At 45.6% G+C, this 19,880-nt stretch overlaps 1 protein-coding gene across 5 annotated transcripts in view; it reads left to right on the top strand.

Moving 5' to 3' along the window:
• LOC310752246 (ceramide kinase-like) overlaps nucleotides 1-19,880 on the top strand; it is a 35,450-nt gene that overhangs the window by 12,608 nt on the left and 2,962 nt on the right. For 3 of the 5 annotated variants that reach the window (XM_083592233.1, XM_083592232.1, XM_083592230.1), the window contains 11 exons: nucleotides 7,001-7,102; nucleotides 7,957-8,082; nucleotides 8,635-8,763; nucleotides 8,869-8,932; nucleotides 11,389-11,534; nucleotides 13,161-13,235; nucleotides 13,661-13,813; nucleotides 14,722-14,827; nucleotides 14,906-14,988; nucleotides 18,054-18,253; nucleotides 19,396-19,589. In XM_083592233.1, the coding sequence (XP_083448359.1) occupies nucleotides 7,030-7,102; nucleotides 7,957-8,082; nucleotides 8,635-8,763; nucleotides 8,869-8,932; nucleotides 11,389-11,534; nucleotides 13,161-13,235; nucleotides 13,661-13,813; nucleotides 14,722-14,827; nucleotides 14,906-14,988; nucleotides 18,054-18,253; nucleotides 19,396-19,589 (1,349 nt within the window). In that variant the 5' untranslated portion in view covers nucleotides 7,001-7,029. Of the gene's footprint in view, nucleotides 1-2,429; nucleotides 3,238-3,817; nucleotides 4,355-7,000; nucleotides 7,103-7,956; nucleotides 8,083-8,634; nucleotides 8,764-8,868; nucleotides 8,933-11,388; nucleotides 11,535-13,160; nucleotides 13,236-13,660; nucleotides 13,814-14,721; nucleotides 14,828-14,905; nucleotides 14,989-18,053; nucleotides 18,254-19,395; nucleotides 19,590-19,880 lie in introns of those variants that run through there. The other 2 variants (XM_083592234.1, XM_083592231.1) reach the window with 2 other exon arrangements.

Here is a 19,880-nt window from a genome sequence, read left to right as displayed (position 1 = left end):
ATGGCCTTTCCGGGGACTCTTGTTTGCTTTAAAATCACTTTCAATGCTGAAAACAACCGGTAGGAACTCCACTGTGTGACAGTTGAGTAGAGGGAGGAGCAGTGTCAGATTTACTATAAGCTATACAAGCTATAGCTTGGGGCCCCCAAAAAATGTAAAGGGAAAAACAACTGGATGTACGTTTCCAAAATATAATGGCTTTAGATACCTATTAGGTATCCATAAATTACCATATAGCATATATTCAACACAAAAAACAGTGACAATTGTTGTTGACAAAGGACAGCTGGACATCTAAAGGGTCCCATTACCTTCAGGAGCTCCTTAGGGCCACATCAAACCTAAATCCAGCCTGGGGGTGGGGGTGGGGGTGGTTCTGTAGCCAAAGTCTGGCAGGAACATTTCCCACTCCTGCCTAGGTTTTGCAGAGAAAAGATGTGACATTGTTGACAAGACTGCCCCATTTTAGGAACAGAGGAGCCTGCCTTGTATCATGTCAGACTCTTTGTCCATCCAGCCCAGTCGTGCCTCCTCTGACTGGCAGTGCCTCTCTGGGGTCTCAGACAGAAAGGTATTTCCCATCATTTGCTACCTAATCCTGCTTAAACAGCAGGGAAGGAAACCTGGGACCTTCTGCTTGTACTCTGCCCCTGGGCTGCACTCTCTTCCACCTGCAGACTTTGCTTCTCCCTCTTCCCCCAGTTGCATGGCAATAACTTCAGGGTTTGCCACATGCATATCCCGAAGGATAAGTAACCAGAGATGCTCGCAAGTAGAGGTCCCACAGTACTAATTATTTTAATGTTTTATTAAGGGTAATGCTGTTCCATCCTCTGAATGCAGTTAGTCTTGGTTAATATTTGCCCTACCTTTCCGGGTAAACAAGACAAATTATCTCTCCACTCTTAGGACCAGAATAGTTTGCTCACTGAGGTTAATCATTTAACACAGGTGGATGTGGAAAGAATGCATGCAGACTTAGAGAATCACTAAAGGAACACAGGGCCAGAGGTGTGTGTGAGTAACTCCTATTTCCAGGGTTCATGTTGAGAGTGCTGTTTTGTTTTACAGCCAAAACAGCATGAACCATGCACGAGACAGGTGTCAGTAGACATGGGGAGGATGGGACAATGGGAAGTTTATAGAAGTACGAAAACAATAAGAAACAAATAGAAAAAAGCAGTAAGGACCCCCAACAGCCCAGTGAGAACTGAGCTCCTTAGTGGCCATGGATTGCAGTTCAACTCGCAAGTGTATATGTGCAAATGTGTGGGAAATCAAGAGGACATTGAATGGAAGAGGTGGAATCCTGAACAGGGAGCACTCCACACACCCCAACATTTTGTTTTAGGTCTCACTCATACTTCCCTTTTTGAAAAGTCTTGTATGTGTGTGTTTGCAATGTGAGAGTGAAAAGCCCTTTTATACTGAGGAGTGAAAATTCATTTCAGTGGGGCTTGAGCAGGAGTAGATCCTGGTGGTTTTATAAAGGAGTAAATCTAGTTTATTCCTGCTGGTGTTTCCTGCTTGGCAGGGGGTTTTATACATGGTGTTTTATACATGGCGTATGATGGTGTTTCCTGCTTGGCAGGGGGTTGGACTCGATGGCCCTTGTGGTCTCTTCCAACTCTATGATTCTATGATTCTAGTTGTCACCTGCATGCATATTGTATTTCATTGCTTATTATGTTTGTCAATAGATCCCTTTGTGTGCATGCTCTCTGGTGTGACTCTCATGCTTTCTCACAACTATCCTCTAGGGCAGGATAGAAGTAATAATACTGAGAATTTTATAGAGAACATTTTAAGATTTCAAAGTGTGTTTGTTTTATCTGTAATCCTTTCACCAACCCTGTAAGGCAAGTCAATATTATTCCCACCTTGCAGATATACAGGTGGCTGAGGCTGTGAAAAGAATGGATTGTCTAAGATCACCCAGTACATTTATTGAAAAGGGTGATAGCTGAATTGGGGAAGCTTTCTAGCTCACATCCTTATCCATTATATCAGTTAATTTTACTCATTTCACAGATTGGGAAAAGAAACTGAGAAAAATTCGGTTTACTTAGTACTATCTAGAGAGTTTGTGTAGCAGATCTTGGTCTATATAGAAAAGTATCTACTATAGCTTATGAACTTTCTCTGCAGATGTAAAGATTAAAGGTAAAGGTAAAGGGACCCCTGACCATTAGGTCCAGTCGTAGCCGACTCTGGGGTTGAGGCGCTCATCTCGCTTTATTGGCCGAGGGAGCCGGTGTACAGCTTCTGCGTCATGTGGCCAGCATGACTAAGCCGCTTCTGGCGAACCAGAGCAGCGCATGGAAACGCCGTTTACCTTCCTGCTGGAGCGGTACCTCTTGATCTACTTGCACTTTGAGGTGCTTTCCAATTGCTAGGTTGGCAGGAGCAGGGACCGAGGAATGGGAGCTCACCCCGTTTCGGGGATTCAAACCGCCAACCTTCTGATCAGCAAGCCCTAGGCTCAGTGGCTTAACCCACAGCGCCACCCGCGTCCCTATGTAAAGATTATTTAGCTTTAATTTTTTTTATGGGGGATAGGGTTATGGACAGCTGTCATGATAGCTGAATACAGTCCCCATGTACAGAGTGTAGCAGGCGGGTAGGCAGCCTTCCCTGTTCTGATGCCCTCTAGTCGTTGTTGGACTACAACTCCCATCATCCTTGACCCTTGGTCAGGCAGAATGGGGCCAACATCTGGAGGATGCCAGGTTGGAGGAGAAGGCCACAGTCAAGGGTAAGTTGTTTATTTCTTGCTCTGCAGTCTGCTTGTGAACTTCCATGGCTGGGCACTGTTAGAGTGCTGGAATAGATCAACCCTTTAGTTTGATCTGTATTATATAGTTGTTATATATTTGGATGGGGAAGATGGATAGAAGGCTTCCAAGAGGTGAAACATTTATCTAAGCCATGTATAAACTGCCTGTTCCTCCTTAGTGGCATTTTGCTTTCAGTCTATGATTCTAAACTAGTTTCAGAATCAGAACAATGCATGCAATTGGAAGCTCTTGCAGAATAAGAAAACATTTTCTATCCTGTGTTGCAATTTTGTTTGTCCTCCGCTTCCCACCTTTGCGGAAGCTTTGCTCTAGGGTGGCTGAAGAACAAGCTGCGGGGTTCACTGCAGGAATTGCAGGGTCGGATTACTGCAGCATGGCTTTCACTAAAGGTCACGCTAGCCTCCTGGCAGGAATTTTTATTCACATCTGAGTGAAACAGGTCAGTTTACTAACATACAAAGGTCATTCAACTCACCTAACAAGGCTTGGAAGTTGGAATAGCTAGTTCCTCTCACTGTTGCTGGTATTCTTGCTATCCAGCAAGAAATCAGGACTGTTGGCATCCTTTGATCTTAACATTTCCCCTGTCCCTCCATTCTTAAGCAAGTGGCATCTGATTAGAAGATTGAACTGAAGAGGAACATTGTTTGTGAAAGAGCCAAGTGAGGTGGAATTGGGGTTAGCTCAGTGCTGCAAGTGATGGGGCCAGGGCTGGTGGCTTCCTGAAGGACCCCTAGATGTTCCCATTGACTCCTATGGGGAAATGAAATGCTGCATATGTCAGCTGTTGCATTGAAGGGACCAGGTCTTCACAGACGGACCTCTTGGAAGTTCTCAGTGACACTGTGTGGTTCCTATGGGCCCCCTCATTCTCTCAACCTGTCCCTGATATTTTGTTAGTCTTGAATCAGTAATAAAGTGCTCCCAGATTTATGTGGGTACTGAATCTCACAAACTTGTATACTGCATTATGACATTTATGATAATCTCACAGTATTTTGGGAGTTACACGTACTTACAGTTCAAAAACACATAATTATGAACAGTGCTTTTTTTCTAAAAAAATGTTTAGGGGTACTCTCGTTTTCCTACTCATATTGAAATACTGCCCCTCAATGAGGCCAAACTTAGATTCACAAAATGTTTAGGAGTATGCGTACCCCCGCATCCCCCCCGAAAAAAGCACTGATTATGAAAGTGAAGTATGAAACATGCATTTCATCTTGTTGGAAAATGGCGTGTGACTAGGCCAAGCTTGGAAATCTGGACAGTTGAGTTCATTAGTACTTCTTTGTGAGAAGATCATATTATAACTGCGTTAAAGGAGGAGAATACCTGTCTTTTGAGTAATTACCTGCCTAGAGTCTAATGAATAAATATTGGTCCTCTTTTTGGTGCCCTCAGTGAAGCTGAGTGCAAGTCAGCTTACACAACCATTTGGGTGTGTAGCAGCCATGGGAGTGGGGCTTTGTCAGCTGCTTCAGTCTGGAATGAGCTAATCATGCACCACAAGGCAGTCATGCAAGGATCTCACTCACAAGAAGGGCATGATGGAGGTAACTCATCTTTTGTCTCTGACATACAGACACATGCCAGTAAAATGAAAGATCAATTTTTATTCATCAAGAATAACAGCCCTCAGTAAGCCAATCCTCCATGAACCTGTAAAATCCTCTTTAAAAGTTACCCGTGCACGTAGTCACTACTATCATGACTCTCTGAGTGAGTGCTTGCCACGAGTCCTGCGGAGCCAGGCAGGATGGGGCAAGGGTAGCAGGAATCAGAGGAGGAGGATTCAGAGCGGGGTGTGTGGCTGTAGACAGCTTGGGCAGGGATCAGAATGAGGGCCCTATCCCGGAGTTGCCAGATGTCCCAGAAGAGGAGGGAAGTCCACTGGGCCCATCTCTCCTTCGCCTCCAGAGACTCAGCCATCAGTAGAGCCATCTGGGTCTGGGGTGGAGGAGGAGTCAGAGGGATGGACGCAAGTCCTATAGCCAGCTTCCCTCCCCCCAGCCCCTTAGAAGTGTTAAGTTGCAGAGTCAATCTTCTTTTCATTTGGCACAAGAACCATGTGAGTGACAGGCTCTGCCTTGCTCCTTTAGAAGTTGAGCAGACAAGGCGGTCAGGTGTTGGGTCAACTGTATTCTCGTGTCTGCTAATGTACCCCTGGCCTCAGGGGTGTTCCTAAGAGGTGGCCCACTGTTTGCCCATCTCTGCCCTTGCCTTAGCTGCAGGGCTTCTGCCTGCCAGCTGTTTTGGCTGTCTGGGCCTCTTCTTAGCATTCAGCTCTCTGCTGTTCCTTTTATCAGAAGAAGGAGTGCACTAAGCTGATGCTAGGAAGAGGCAGGCCTTCTTTCTACTACTACGGGGAAAGTGCTGCCGTGGACCTGGACCTGGGTTGACCTGAATGCATGTTGGTTGTGCATGCACTTCCCTTCCCTTGAGGCTGGTGCAGATGCCCTGGTGCAGAAGTGTAGGAAACTGAGGGGGTGGGTTTGGATGCTTGCCATTATGGGTGAGAGCTGGTGCTCAGAGGATGTGTCCCCTGACCATTCATATATATATGTGGCTTTCTCGGTCACATCAGCTTCCTCTGCAGCAAAGACGTCATCGGTGCCACAACTGGTTATTCTAGTTGACCCCCTAGGGACTGTATAGGGTCTGAAAAGGTCCGGTTTGTTCAGTGCTTCATGGGTCTTTGACCAGAATTTTACTGGCCTGACCAGAGTTTTAAATTTCCTGGCCAGCTGAACTGGGAGCTATTAAAAGCCGGAAAAAAACAAGTGTCTGTGGCCCGATGGCTTGGCAGCTCTCCCTCCTGCTGTTGCTGATTTTTTACCTGCCTTCAAGTGTCAAGGCTGGCCTGAGGTGAAGGACAGGATGGCCTCTACTATTCCAAGTACAGAAGCAGATTGGATTGAGGGTTCAAGGTTATTTCAAAACTTGTGATCAGGGGTGTCAACTTGAATAAAATATTGGGGAGGCCAGGTAAGCCATGTCCCGCATGATAAATCACAAGACGCAGCACATGCACCATTTGAATGACAATGCCCATCAACTGGGGGGCTTCAGATATTTTATTGGGGGGGGGAGGGACCTCACCTTGGCCCCTAGCAGTTGGCTCCTATGCTTGTGATGGGACAGCATCCTCTTTAGGGCAACAGACTGGCATTACTACTACTACTACTACTGTTTTATTTTATGTTCAGTTTCATATATAGAAGGGGGAAAAGGGGGGAGAATACAAAATAGATAAAGCTGCAAAAATTAAAAAAAAATATCCAGGCCTAAAAACAAGAACATATTTCAAACAGAACAAATTGAAGTCATAAAGTTTCAAGTAACACAACTGGGTTTACATTATCTAGAACATTTTTGCTCCAATAAATTATAAACACACGCCATTTTTTACACACAAAATGTTACCTGGCCAACTGCCTTCTCACCATACACACAATATCCCAGATGTTAATTATCCATTCTCAGTCATTTTCTTCCAATTAGAACAGGCTTCCTCAACCTTGGCCCTCCAGATGTTTTGAGACTACAATTCCCATCAACTCTGACCACTAATCCTGCTAGCTAGGGATCATGGGAGTTGTAGGCCAAAAACATCTGGAGGGTCGAGGTTGAGGAAGCCTGAATTAGAGAACATAGTATATTTCTGTCAGCCATCAATAAATGCTGAGCTGTGTGCCAGTACTGTACCTTTAATATAACTGAGTAACACCCACCTAGTGGATGCAGGGCAGCCTGTATGGCCCACACATCTGTCCTGCAGCTCCTTCTGCCTGAAGGAGTATCCTCCTCCTCTCCCTCCGCATGGTGTGTGGATTGGACTCTCAGAGGGAAAGGGCAAATAAATGAGCAGAGATGGTGAGCAGGGGGCCCCAGCATCCAGGAGCCAGTATACAGTCCTGGCATTCCTCCTGACAAGGGTGTTCTAACCTCCTCTCCCCCAGTGTGAAGAAGGACAACAAGGACAACTGTGAAGTGCTTTGCAATGGCCAGCCAAGACCCAGGAGAGTAAGTGGGCAGTTGAGTCATACAGCACAGGAATTTTGCATATCTGCAATCAAGAGTCCTTTGCTTGCAGTCTGGTTCTGAAAGAGAGTGAGAGAAGGTGGAGTCAAGGGTTTCTAACCCATCAGCACTTGTTCAGCACCTGCGCCCTCTGAATAATGGATCTCCCCTCTCCCCAGGTCAGGGATTCTGCATTCCAGTCCAGGAGATGGTTGCTGTAAGGCTTGGTGCTACCAGGGATGGAGAGGAGGATCCTCCAGAGGCTGAAAGCTGTTTCACAGGTGAGCAGGATAGAACAAAGCAGGAAGCTTCATAGGAACCTGTATGGGCAGTTTTATGCTACAGAACATGGCATGCAGCCTCAAAAGTCAAATATGAAAGTTACTGTAAATCTTGGGTGGAAGGTCCAAACAGTAGAGCTCACTTCTGGGGGTACAATACCTTTGGTGGCATTCAGAATAAGGTTGGATGGACATCAGTCAGGGATTCTTTATGTGGGACATGCTATTTCTGGTGAAGAGCTATTGGACTAAGATGGGCCTTTTGCCACCTTTCCTCCCCTGTGTGCTCCCCAAATTGGCTCGCTGGGTTTTAGCACTGTGCTTAGTTCCTCCCCAGAGGTCCCATTGCTCTCTTCCTAGTTCCATGGTACAGTGAATTTTATAACTGCTATGAACTCCTGACCACCTGATCATTGATTTAAATTTAAGTTTCTAGTCTTTACGGCAGTAAAGGGGGGGGGGAGAAAAAGTTATATTTCTGCCACATAGAAGAGGGTGGAGCCTTGATTAACCATAGAAATAGAACTTCTTTACTCTAGGCATCTTCCTGGTTCTACTGTTTCCAGTCCTTGACTGTCAGTCCTGTCAGGGAGGAGGATTGAGAGGTAATCTCAATAGCCACCCTCTTTCTTCAGACTGTGAGCAGGAGTTATACAACTATGTATACATATGGAAGTAAATGTATATACTATTTCCAATGAAAAATGTGTAATTAATGCCCCAGGCCATCTCCTGTATGCTCCACACCTTTTAAGGGTTGGGCCACAGGAGGCCTCTCCCTCTTGGCTTCTCAAGATCCCACACCAGCCCTCTTGTCCATCAGTCTTTCTCACTTTCTCTTCCCCCCCTTCCAGTTTTCTTTGTGCAGCGGGAGAAGCAAGAGTGTTGGCGCCTGGGGATGCTGGAGTTCACTGCCCCTCCCAAGTCTCAGCTGGCAGTACGCTGGGTCAATGCCCTACAGAGCTGGATCCATCACCACGGTCAGTTCTCAGGTGGCAGTGGAAAGGGCTGGTAAAGATGGTGCTTTCCTTTTGGACAGAGCCTTCAGAGACAGACCATGGTTGCCATGACAGAGGAAGGTTGCTCCTGAGAGCAGGGCTTAGTTTTCAAGAGGAGAGAGACAGCAAGGCCCTCCCAGTGTGTGTGTTTGGTGGGGACTGTGGTAAGTAAGTAGTAAGGGAAGGTGGGCTTTCTTCATGAGCTTGAAGGCGCTCATGATGGCTATTTCAGCTAGTTCAAGGCTGGACTCTGGTTTGGATTATTAAGTTTTGGAGTTTTGACAGTGACTTTAAATCAAGTCTCCACCCCTCTCATGTATGGACACTGAGCAAAATGATAGCTAAATGGGACCCCATGCTCAGAAGCGATGTACCTCTGAATACCACTTTTTTGGGGGTGGGAGGCAACATTGGGGAGGGCAGCTTTTTCATGACTTGAATGTGTGCTTCACAGAGGAAGCTGATTGATGCTTGGCTAGATGGGCCTTTGGTCTCATCCAAGAAAGTTCTGATGTTTTTGTCCCTCTGCTTCAGGAGTTACACGGCCCAAGAGCCTCCTTGTCTTCATTAACCCGGTTGGGGGACGCGGGCGAGCAGTGGAAATCTACCAGGGTCAGGTGGCCCCACTCTTCACCCTTGCCGGGATCCATGTTCAAGTTCTGGGTAAGTCCCATTTCTCTTGACCATCACTCTCCTGCTTTCTCTGTGACACGGGCCTCTTCCCCCTTCCCAGTGACATGACCTCTGACCTTCTCTGCACCTTCCCAGAGACCTGCCATGCCAACGAGGCTCGTGACTACATCCTGCAGCAAGACCTCAGTGACTTTGATGGGTAAGGACTAGCCAGCATCTAGGATGGCCACTTTTGCATCACCAAAAAAGAGGACAAAGGAGAACATATATGTTAATTTATACGTATTGATTTAGAAACACTTACAGCTTAAATAGAAATATCAAGGGAAGACTGTGACCTGGTGATCTGTTTGCCTGTTCAATCTGCTATCTAGCTACTAAATGCCCTCCCCATTAGCATTCTTTATATTGCCAGACTTGGAATGGAGAGCTCTTCAAATTGAGGACTTTCCTCTGTAAAAAAGGACATATTGTCACCTTACCTGCATCTATGTTCCCTGCTGTCTTGATGACCCTCAGCATCCTGCTTTGAGACCCCACTAGAAGTCCACCGACATTGTGTGCTCAGATCAATCTAGGGCATAAATTCTATGGAATCCAGAGCAATCTGCTACAAGTGGACACCAGGAGTCCTGCAGAAAAGTGCTTGCAGGCCTTGTGATGGGTCAGACTGGGCCGTGGCTGTGCTTCTGGGTGTGTCTGTAGCTGTGGTGGGCCCCAACAGAGGCCCCACAGCAGAGGGGGAGGTCCTGGCCCAGTTGCCGCTCCGGCGCTGAAGAGCGGAGGCCAAACAGTGCACACAACATGACACAACCATGATATTTTTTCAAATATTCTACAAAATATTTTCATTCTTCAAGTTTTTTCTAGCCCTCTCAGCACATTCCATTATTTTTATAAGCCATTCTTCTTTCCAGTTTTGTTCATAGACTATTCTTGCTGCCATCGTAACACACATAAACAAATTAAACAATTCCTTCAGAAGCTCTGATCCAATTAAACCTAACAGAAAGGCCTCAGGTTTATTGGAAATCATCACTTTAAACATTTTAAAAAACTCATTATACTTCATTTCCCAATAACCTTTCGCCTTTCTGCAGGTCCACCACATATGAAAAAAGTGCCACCCAACATTTTACACTTCCAAAAGGTACTTGATTTACTCTTAGACATTTTTGCAATCTTATACGGTGTTAAGTACCATCTATACATCATCTTCATATCATTCTTTTTTAATGTATAATAGACTGTAAATTTTAATTTAACTTTCCAGAGCTTCTCCCAAGTGGCAAATTCTATATTATAGCCCTGGTCTCTTGCCTATTGTATCATAACTACCGTATTTTTCGCTTTATAACACGCACCTGACCATAACACTCACGTAGTTTTTAGAGGAGGAAAACAAGGAAAAAAAATTCTGAATCAAATGTTGTACTAAACTATTTAATAAACAACCAGTATATCAGAATCATATTACAACCATGTAAAGTGAACAGCAGTCAACAGTGGCATTAAGAAACATCATCGCTGTCATTAACAAATGAAGAGAGAATTTAGCTGCAGTCTGTGAGATGGGGCTTACCTGTACCTGCCCCCCCAATATTTTATTGAAGTTGGAAGAGGGAGGGAGGGAAGGAAGAGAGATGGAGAGCTCACATTTGTCCTAGGCAAAGCAGCCAACTCCTATGGGCCTAGGTGCCTTCACCCCCCATTAAATATTTGAGGGAGTCATCCCCCACCCCCCATTGTGGTATGTGAGGTGGGGCTTACCTGGCCGCCCCCCAATATTTTTTGAAGTTAGAAGAGGGGGGAGGGAGGGAGGGAGGGAGGGAAGGAAGGAAGAGAGAGGGGGAGCTCACATTTGTGCAGCTGCCTTGCCTCGCTGGAACCGGAGCAAAAAAGAGGAGGAGACGCAGGGGCAGGAGCCTTGTAAGCCGCTTTGCTTGAATTTACCAGTGAGGTGCTGGGGGAGGGACCGAAGGGGATGCCCTCTTTGTCCCTCCTTCCAGCTTATTGTAAAGAAAGCAGAGTAAGCGGCTCTCCCTTTCTTTGAATTACAGTCAGCCCATCAGACTATAAAGTCACCTCGCCAAAAAGCCATAGAGCAGGCAGACACGCTGCGTGCACCTCTTGTTAAAAGAGTGCTGAGCAGAGTGTCAGCAGCTCTTGCCGGCTTCCCAGCGAGCCGGAGGAAGGGAGGTTGCTTTCCTTCTCCCGCCTCGCCGAAAAGCCAGCAAGAGCGGCTCCTCCCGCCTGCATTCGCTCCATAATGCGCACACACATTTCCCTTTACCTTTGGGGGGGAGTGCGTGTTATGGAGCGAAAAATACGGTACTTTAACCATTTTGTCCATTTTGTCCTTTCCATTCCAGAAGTATTCTATACATTTTCAAAACTAACTTCTCATATTTGTCTAACAAATTCATATCAAACTCTGTTCTACAGTAAGAAAACCCATTCACCAAGTCCTTTACAAGTACTTCATTCACTTGGTAATATTTAAAACAGTCAGATACCCATTCCCGAATACAATCTATTTTTTTTGTAACTTGATACATTTCCCCCCATATTTAATCCCATCATGGACCTTTCCACTTGGGAACCACAAGGGAGGTTCTCTCAGTGCCTAATGTAATCTACCTCATTTCTCCACAGACTGGTGAGTGTGGGGGGCGATGGCACCTTTAATGAGCTAATGCACGCCTTGATTAACCGGACACAGCAAAAAGCCGGGGGATCAGAGAATGACATTGATGCAGAACTCTTGTCCCCAAGGCTTCGCATTGGCATCATACCCGCAGGTGAGTATATGGGCCCTGGGTGCTTGAGAGAAAGAGTGTTTGGGATTGAGGGCCTGCAAGGTAGCAAGCACCTCTGGGCACCCAGTGCTTTCAGATGGTCCTCTTAGTGCCTGCCAGGCCACTGTGAGAACAGGATACTTCAATACGACAGGCCTTGGGTCTGATCCAGCAGGCCTCTTATGTTCTTGAGATTTGGCTCTGCTCATCTGAAGATGCAGGAAAAAGTAAGGTGCGTTTCCAGGGGTTTTTTTTGCAGCCAGGTAATGTCATAATAACTATTTAAATAATAATAATTTATTATTTGTACCCCACCCATCTGACTGGGTTGCCCCAGCCAGTCTGTTTTTTTTTTATGTAATAATATTTTATTAGATTTTAACAAAACAAAAAAAAAGGTTACAGAGTCTTAAACAATAACAAAGTCATAAGTTCAACACAAAAAGCATGGAAAAAAAGAGAAAACAAAAAACAAAAAAAGAGAAAAAACAAGAAAAATAAAAATCCCTCTTTTCAATTTCTCACAATTTTTTCTTTTTTAACTTATTTTCCTTACTCCCTCCCACCTCCCTCTTTGTATTCCAATTAAAGATATGTTCAGCAAATTCATGCCTCTTACCTTACCCTTAATTATATATCCCCATATAGTATCCTCATATTTTCATTTATAATCAAACCGTTCTTACAAATTCTTATTTCACCTTATTACTCAAACCACTTCATTTTTACAATAATTTCATTAATTTTATCTTGTCCTCAAATCATTAAACTTTCAAAATTTAGACTAAATTTTACTAAAGCCAATTACATCCTTCCCAACATCTTTTAATATTTCATTAGTATTAAACTAATTCCATAAATATAAGTTAATTACAAAAGACATTTCTCATTCTAAGTTAATCCAGCGTCCCTTTTCCTGGTTCACGGCAATGTCAGTCCCCGTATCATTATTTCCTTGTCAGTCAGGTGTCCTAATGTCTGAGGCTCTCAAGTCACTTCCAAGCCCCTTCTGCGAGTTTCCTTGTTCCTGTTTGTAGTTGCATACATCCTTGATCCCTGTTGAGTTCTTTCGCCTTTCCTTCTCTTTCTCCTTGGGGGGCCAATCACCGGGTAGTTCCGTAACGTTCTTCATTTCCTTTTATCCAATTGTCCCATTCCCCGGTGTTGCACTCCCCAGTGTTTAGTTTGTAATCCAAAAAGTAATTGTTCCAAAAAAAATCTTCCACTCGTTTCACAGTCCCACCAAAAATAAAAATTTTCTTAACTCCAAAGTTTGGCCAGTGTCCTTCAAATTCCATCCTCCAGTATTGCAACCGTTGGTCATGTGTGACTTTAATTCTCTGTGTCTTTTGAGATACATTCACAATCCCATCCATCTTTCTCTGCCCTTGCAGTTGCCCTATTAAACCAGTATCCTGAATAGATTGTTGTGCAGTTTCTGTAGCTGCATTTTCCATTGGCACCTCTTTGCTGACTTTAGCTGCTGCATTGTCCCTCTTTTGATTCATCAAAGACATTTTCTCCTCCAGCTGTCGCAGCCCATCATATATTTTGTTCAGAGCAGATAAAACTTCCTCTCTATTCATTTCTGTCTGAGTAGTAATCTGTTGCTCTCCATTTCTACCTCAGGTTCTACAGACTGCATCTGTTTTGCAACTGTGGGAACAAACGACCCCATCACCTCTGCTCTGCACATTGTTATAGGTACTGATTTTCCCTTTCCTACCCATTTATTCCATGGCTCATGGCATTCAACTCTTGAGAGAATGGAGTATTGACATATCTCGGCTGGGAACTTTGCAAGGCTGGGTTGGGGAAGCAAATCCTCCCTGGTTTGAGGAACCCCCCACCCCCACTAAAGTAAAAAAGTTGGGAGGCCAACTGATAGATGAGCAGGGTTAGCACAGAAGATAAGGACGTCCTTTTGGAGGCCCTTAGCCTTTGCAAATGATATGTAGATCTCGGCTCCTGTGTTCCAGTAATTGCTGAGGAATGCAAACAGAGATCTGTACCTTGGTAAACATAGATGCTACTTCTTTTTCTGATGGAAAATGTGTAGCAGAACACAATACTGAGTGGTGGAACTTATATATAATCTGGAACCTTAGTGGCCTTTTTCTGTTTTCTAGGGGACAGCCAACCTATGGATGTCTGCAGCATTTGGCACAATGGAAAGCTTCTCCGTTATTCAGTCTCACTGGTTGGCTATGGCTTCTATGGTGATGTAGTGAGCACCAGTGAGAAGTACCGTTGGATGGGCCCGATGCGCTACACCTATGCCGGTATGCAGGGGAAGGAACCCACTGTGATAAGCTGAACAATGATGCCCAACTGACAGAGGGAGCATGTACACTGAATATCTGGACCACCCCACTAAAATCCTCTTTCCTAGGCTTGACAGGGCTCTCTGGCTTGGGGCAGGGGACAATGATAGGCCTGGCCAGCAGTAAGATGAACCTAATTGCCTTAGAACCAGGGAATGTGGTACCTTTGAATTACAAGTGAGTGTCTCTGTTTATGACATAGTGTCAACTGTAAACATGATGGATAATTTGCATGATGTAAATTTGGCCCCTTTTTTGAGGTACATTTTCTCTTTATAGTTGTACTTATTGGTTTTCCCATAGTAGTTTGCACAGCCTCCCGTTGGCATGAAGAGTGGCAGGAGAACCACTGCCGAGACAAGGAAGCTACCCAGAAGCGGCAGCCTCATAATTTACAGTGAAGAATTGGCCTAGCCAGAGGAGCAGCATGGGAAGGAGGAAGGCGGCCGGAAGGGGCAGCCAGCTAACCTGGTAATCTGCCCCGGTCCAGATAAGGCAGTGGTGGCAGCACCAGAAGATTTCAGGCTGGCCAGCCAGCACTTCCAGCCTCCTTCCTGTGCTCCTCCTCTTGCCAGACCAACTCTTCCTCCTACTCGGCTGTGGTGTCAGCATGAGGTGGGAAGGTAAGGGGTTCGTTTGGGGAGGAGGATGTGGTCAAGGTCTACGGGGAGTGAGGGTGGGAGGATTGGTGACAACCAAGGAGGTGGGGGAAGGCAGGGTTGGCAAGCAAAGCAAGCCAGAGCACAGTCCTTGGTATTTAAATAAAAGCTGAGATTGTTAGGATTATGTATCCGTTATTAGAATCTGCTCTGAAGTGCTGCAGGCTGCCAGTCAGTTGAAAACAACTCTCTCCCTGTTCTCTCCAGGAGCCAAGGCACTGCTAAGGAACTGCAGCTATGAAGGCACCGTGGAATTCCAAGTGGCCAGAACGGAGGAGGCAAACCCAAGGGACCAAACACGCTGCCGCTCTGGGTAGGTGGAAGTTTGACAGTTGGCTTTACAATAAAGACAAAGGCTGGGATCAGAAGTGACACCACCCCTCTCTTTCAGGTGTGTGGTCTGTTCAGAGTCTAGCAAACAGTTACCGGCTGGGACAGAGGAAGAAAACCTTTCAGAACCGGAGCAGCACATAGGTGAGAGAACTAGACATTGAGACTGATACTCAGCCGACTGGCTGGGGCTAGGTCTGGCTCAGTACCTTCATATGCATTCCTGTAAGCTGAAGCTGCTCTAGGGTCTGGGCATAGAAGCCACGTGCCCTGGATCCTACTTTATTTTTAAAATTCAGCTGCACCCTCTTGTACCAGAACCATATATGGGTGTGACATGCAAATGTGAGACAATGATCTGATTATATGCATGAATTCCATATGTTGAACAGATTAGAAATTCTAACTTTACTGTCACATGTTTTTAAGCAGAATTCAGTCCTTCTTTGTCCCCGTACCTCCCATTTTAAATGTATGAACAGCATCTACAGAGGCCTCAGAAACAAGAGAGACATTTGCCCTGACCCAGCACGCTTCCATGAGTGGGCATGTATCATGTGTGAATGTGTATGTTGCCTCTATTGGAACAGGCTTTTTGCATCTCGAGACACATCCATGGCTGCCACTAGTTGTATGCAACTAGAGCTGGCTTTGGAATTTTCCTGAGAATATCCACTTACCTTTTAAAAATATTTTTTAAAAACAGGTTTCTTCTCCTTATAACTGCAAAGTATATAAAATAATTTACATAGTGCTTTTAAATGCTCAAGGCACTTCACTTACTCAGGTGTTGCCAGCCTTTTTGGGCTTGTGAACACATTTGCAAAGTAGAGAAACCACACACATACCACTAATAAGCACACACTGCAAACTATTCTATTGGATACCTAATTTTTTTGAAGATGGGGGGGGGGGAGAGACCCTGCAGGTGCCAGGGATGGCCTATGAACGGTGTATTCAGGGGTTGCCAGTATATCAGTTGCAGGTGCACATATGGAAAATATTTATACCTACTTCTTATCCAGAAAGGTTCCTAGAACAGCATCCAGATAAATAAAAAACAGTATACAGTGGTACCTCGGGTTACATACGCTTCACGTTACATACACTTCAGGTTACAGACTCTGCTAACTCAGAAATGTTACCTCGGGTAACATTTGCTTCAGGATGAGAACTTTGCTTCAGGATGTGAACAGAAATCGTGCTCCGGCAGCAGCAGGAGGCCCCATTAGCTAAAGTGGTGCTTCAGGTTAACAGTTTCAGGTTAAGAACGGACCTCCGGAATGAATTAAGTACTTAACCCGAGGTACCACTGTACTAAGCTATGCCAGCTCTTTGCATTTTCAAAGTGCACAAGCAGTGGCTGCTCAAGAATTACAAGCTAGAAAGGTGACTGAATATGAAAAATGCAGCACTAGAAAATGTGCACATAAGCGTAACTACAACAGTGAGGCTTTCAAGGTAAAAAAAAGAGTTGGCTTTGCTGAGTACAGAGTTTTGTATTTTTTCCCTGTTTTGGAATATGCAGACACCAGGTGATGCCCCAAGCCCCATGTCTCGCTGCAGTGGCCAGATCTGATTCAAGAAAGTGTTCTTTTTCATCTTGCATCTGAGCAGAAAGCTTTATCATAGCTACATTTCCCACTTCTTAAGCCAGAAGCTGCGCATGCCCAGGAACTGTCTGCCATGCCAATGTTAAAAACCCAAAGCCTTTTTCTCATAAAAGGAATGTCATGGCAAAATGCATATGGCATTCTATCCCTGATTCATATCTCATCTCAACCACAAATTTGTTGTGTAGCCTTAAGCAAGCTGCCATCTCCTGCATTCAGGCATCCTACTTACAGCTGGGAAGACTAGTTCTGGCCTACTTTACAAAATTGTAAAAATTACTAAGCTAATGAATGTTTAAAGCACTGTGGATCCTAAAGTTAGGTGCTATTACTACACACAGAATAGTCTTCTAGGGCTGTGTAGCCACCCTGTTAATTTCCAGGCTCAGGTGCCACAGCACTGTGAGGCAAGGAATGGGCAGAGTGAGGAACCAACTCTTTATTGTCAAAAGTACACTTACAATTTAGGGAAAGGCAGGTCTATCAGTCCTACGTCTCTCAGCTATTCCTAGGTGTGCACCCAATGAGGCAGTTGGCACAACAGAGAAGCTCCACCCCCAACCTCAGTTTATGGATCTTCCCCACCTGAGCTGCACATAGGCAGGTGAAGACTCCACCTGCAGGCAACCTGTTTCTGCTTCTCCCTCTTCAATCCTCTCCTGGTGCTGGGAGCCAGTGGAGCAGGAGGAGGAGGTGTGGAAGCCCTGGACTCTACAGTAGCCTAACTGTTCTCCCCCTCCTCTTGCAACTGTTCTATGTTCTCCGTTCCTGCAGCTCCTGCTGCCTCTGCCTCTCTGCCTCCCTCAGATCCCTTCTCCCCAGTCAGTCTCCAACACCCCTTCCTCTGGTGTGTACTCATCAGAATCCAGCCAGTCCCTCACATCAGGATAGACTATATTGACCCTTCACTGCCACCTTAATTGCAGCAACCACTTAGAGATTTTCTCTACAATCAAAACAAAAAAATTTTTTTTCCCTTCCAGTAGCACCTTAAAGACCAACTAAGTTAGTTCTCTACAATCTCTACAATCAAGATTGTACATCTCTACAATCAAGCAGTGTATAAATTTTATGAAACCAAAAACATGTCTTCTATTTCATTGGGAGACCTCAAAAGCAAACCAGTAACTCCCACCCAGATTGTCATCTCCCTGTTCCTGCAAATGCAGTGGCACTGAATTAAACTGGTTTGAGATGCTTGCCTTTGTTTGGGGCAGAATGTGGTAGAGAAACACAGAAGGGAATCCCTAGGTCTGAGCAAAGTTTGCAACCTCAAATAGGAATTAATTGCCTGCTCTAGGCTAATGGGCGTTGTTGCTGTCTTTAATCTCCCACCATCAGGATTTACTGAGCCAGGGCTTAGCCCTGGAAATAGCTTTTAAATGCCAGTGCTTGGCTGCAGCACATGGGAAGTTGTATTGAAGGAGGGAGTTCCTCACCTTCACTTCCATGGAACAAATTGCTGCTGCCACAGGGCTGTCAGGAGTCTTGCACCCTAGAAAAACATTTTTCAAACAGGCTGTCCAAGCAGCTGCTTTGTCCCAGCTAAAGCTGCCCAGGATAACCTCTCTCTTCTTCCACCTCCCCCCCCCCCAGATGGCGAATGGCAGCAGGTTCAGGGTCGTTTCCTGGCTGTCAACTTGACCTCCATGAGCAGTGCCTGCCCCAAGAGCCCAGAGGGACTCTCCCCCTGTGCTCATTTGGCTGACGGTACAGCAGACCTCATCCTGGTGCATGAATGCTCAGCACTCTCCTTCTTGCGACACTTGACTCGGCACACCAATGGCTCAGACCAGGTATGGAGAAAGCCTCGGCCTTCCCTGCACTTGTCTCCCCACAGAGCTGGATGCAGAACCTAAAAGGCCAAGCCTCTTTCTGACAACAGCAATTCTGCCCATGTAGATGAAAACTCAAATACGCGTGAAAATCAGACCCTGTACAACAGGCATATATTTATTCCTGCTCCAGAACTGAAGCCCCCTATTTGACACCGAAGGTCAACTCTTATTTTAGAATTTGAACATCTTTTGAGGCAAAGTCTGAAGCCCCTGGTGGAGGGTTGAAGTGGTAGGGGGGGTACAGAAAGGGTCTTGAACACATTAAACTGGCAGTTCGAAATCCTGTCGGAATATAACCTGAACACAGGAGACTTTTCTAGGCAACTACATTGTCCTGTCTTAAGCAAAATGAGGAGAACTATGCCGTCAGATGCAGGGGACACCTTTCCTTAACAGCCCCTCCGACGATTTCTTTCATTTTGAGCCCCTGGGCCCCCTCTCTTTAGTTAACAAAGAGCATCCTCCATGCATTTAAATGGTGAGGCCACAAAGGCTTAGAGTTGGGCTCTGCTCTTGTGGCACCACTGCCCAACTTAGGTTGGTAAACACACAGGATTGGGCCTTTTCCATAGTGGCACAAAGGCTTTGGATCATCTTCATCCGAAAGGTATGCTTGGCCCCTTTACATCTATTGCTAGGGGATGGTCTTCTGGGCTTCTAAAAGTGGCTGAATTGTTCCGGTCATGATACTCCTTCTTCTGGTATTTTATTCCACTGCAGTGACTTGAATTGACATGATTGTGTTTTTTTACATATTCTGCATGTTACTTTGGGGGCTCCCAGGTCAAAAGGCAGTATTTTAAATTCTCCTTCAGAGCATGCGCTTTTGCATGAAGAGCAGCTGAGGAAATGCAAAAAGCGTATTGGGTATTAAGAGTTGCAAAATGCCGCCTGCCTAAGTTCTTGGACAGGCTACTAGTGCTAGTCTACCTTGGGCTGAAAGGACCACTGCTCTGACAGTAGAAGGCAGCTTCATACAGAGCTTTGCTTAAAGCCGCAACCGCTTGAGTTAGAGCTGGAGAGGTTAAGACTCCTTCTGGTAATGCCATGAGCTTCAGAGATCAGAGGGTTTAAAAAAAACCCTTAAATGTGCTTTTCAGTTTGACCTGCCTTTTGTGAGTGTGTACCGGGTCCGGGCTATCCGTTTCACCTCAAAAGTGGAAGACCATAAGGATGGAGAACCAGTTGTACGACGACGCAAGGGGCTGTGTGGGGGGCTATGTCAGGAAGAACCACCCACCAGCTGCTGGACCTGCGACGGTGAGACCCTGCAACATACCGACATCAGCGTCAGGTAGGTTGTCTGGATAGGTGTGGCAAATATTCTTCTGCTGTACTTCAGGGGCACAGGTGTTAGTAGAGCAATCTACAGACAACACTTAGAAGCTTGTGAAAGAGACTTCAGTGCCACACAGACATAGCCAGAAGTATCAGAGCAACAGCATGTGATCAGAACTGGGACTGGCAGGTTAAGAACCAGTAAAAAGCTTACTGTGGCCCTTCCACAAAGTGTCGCCTAGTCAAGCACAGGCATGGAAGTTGCCAAAGATGCTTAGGGAACTGGACAGCTGTTATACAGCAGTCT

Source organism: Podarcis filfolensis (genome assembly GCF_964270895.1).
Source record: "Podarcis filfolensis genome assembly, chromosome: 17".
In the NCBI taxonomy this organism is placed as follows: Eukaryota; Metazoa; Chordata; class Lepidosauria; order Squamata; family Lacertidae; genus Podarcis; species Podarcis filfolensis.
Note: the sequence above shows the minus strand (reverse complement) of the source record. Positions and strands in the feature narration are given on the sequence as shown.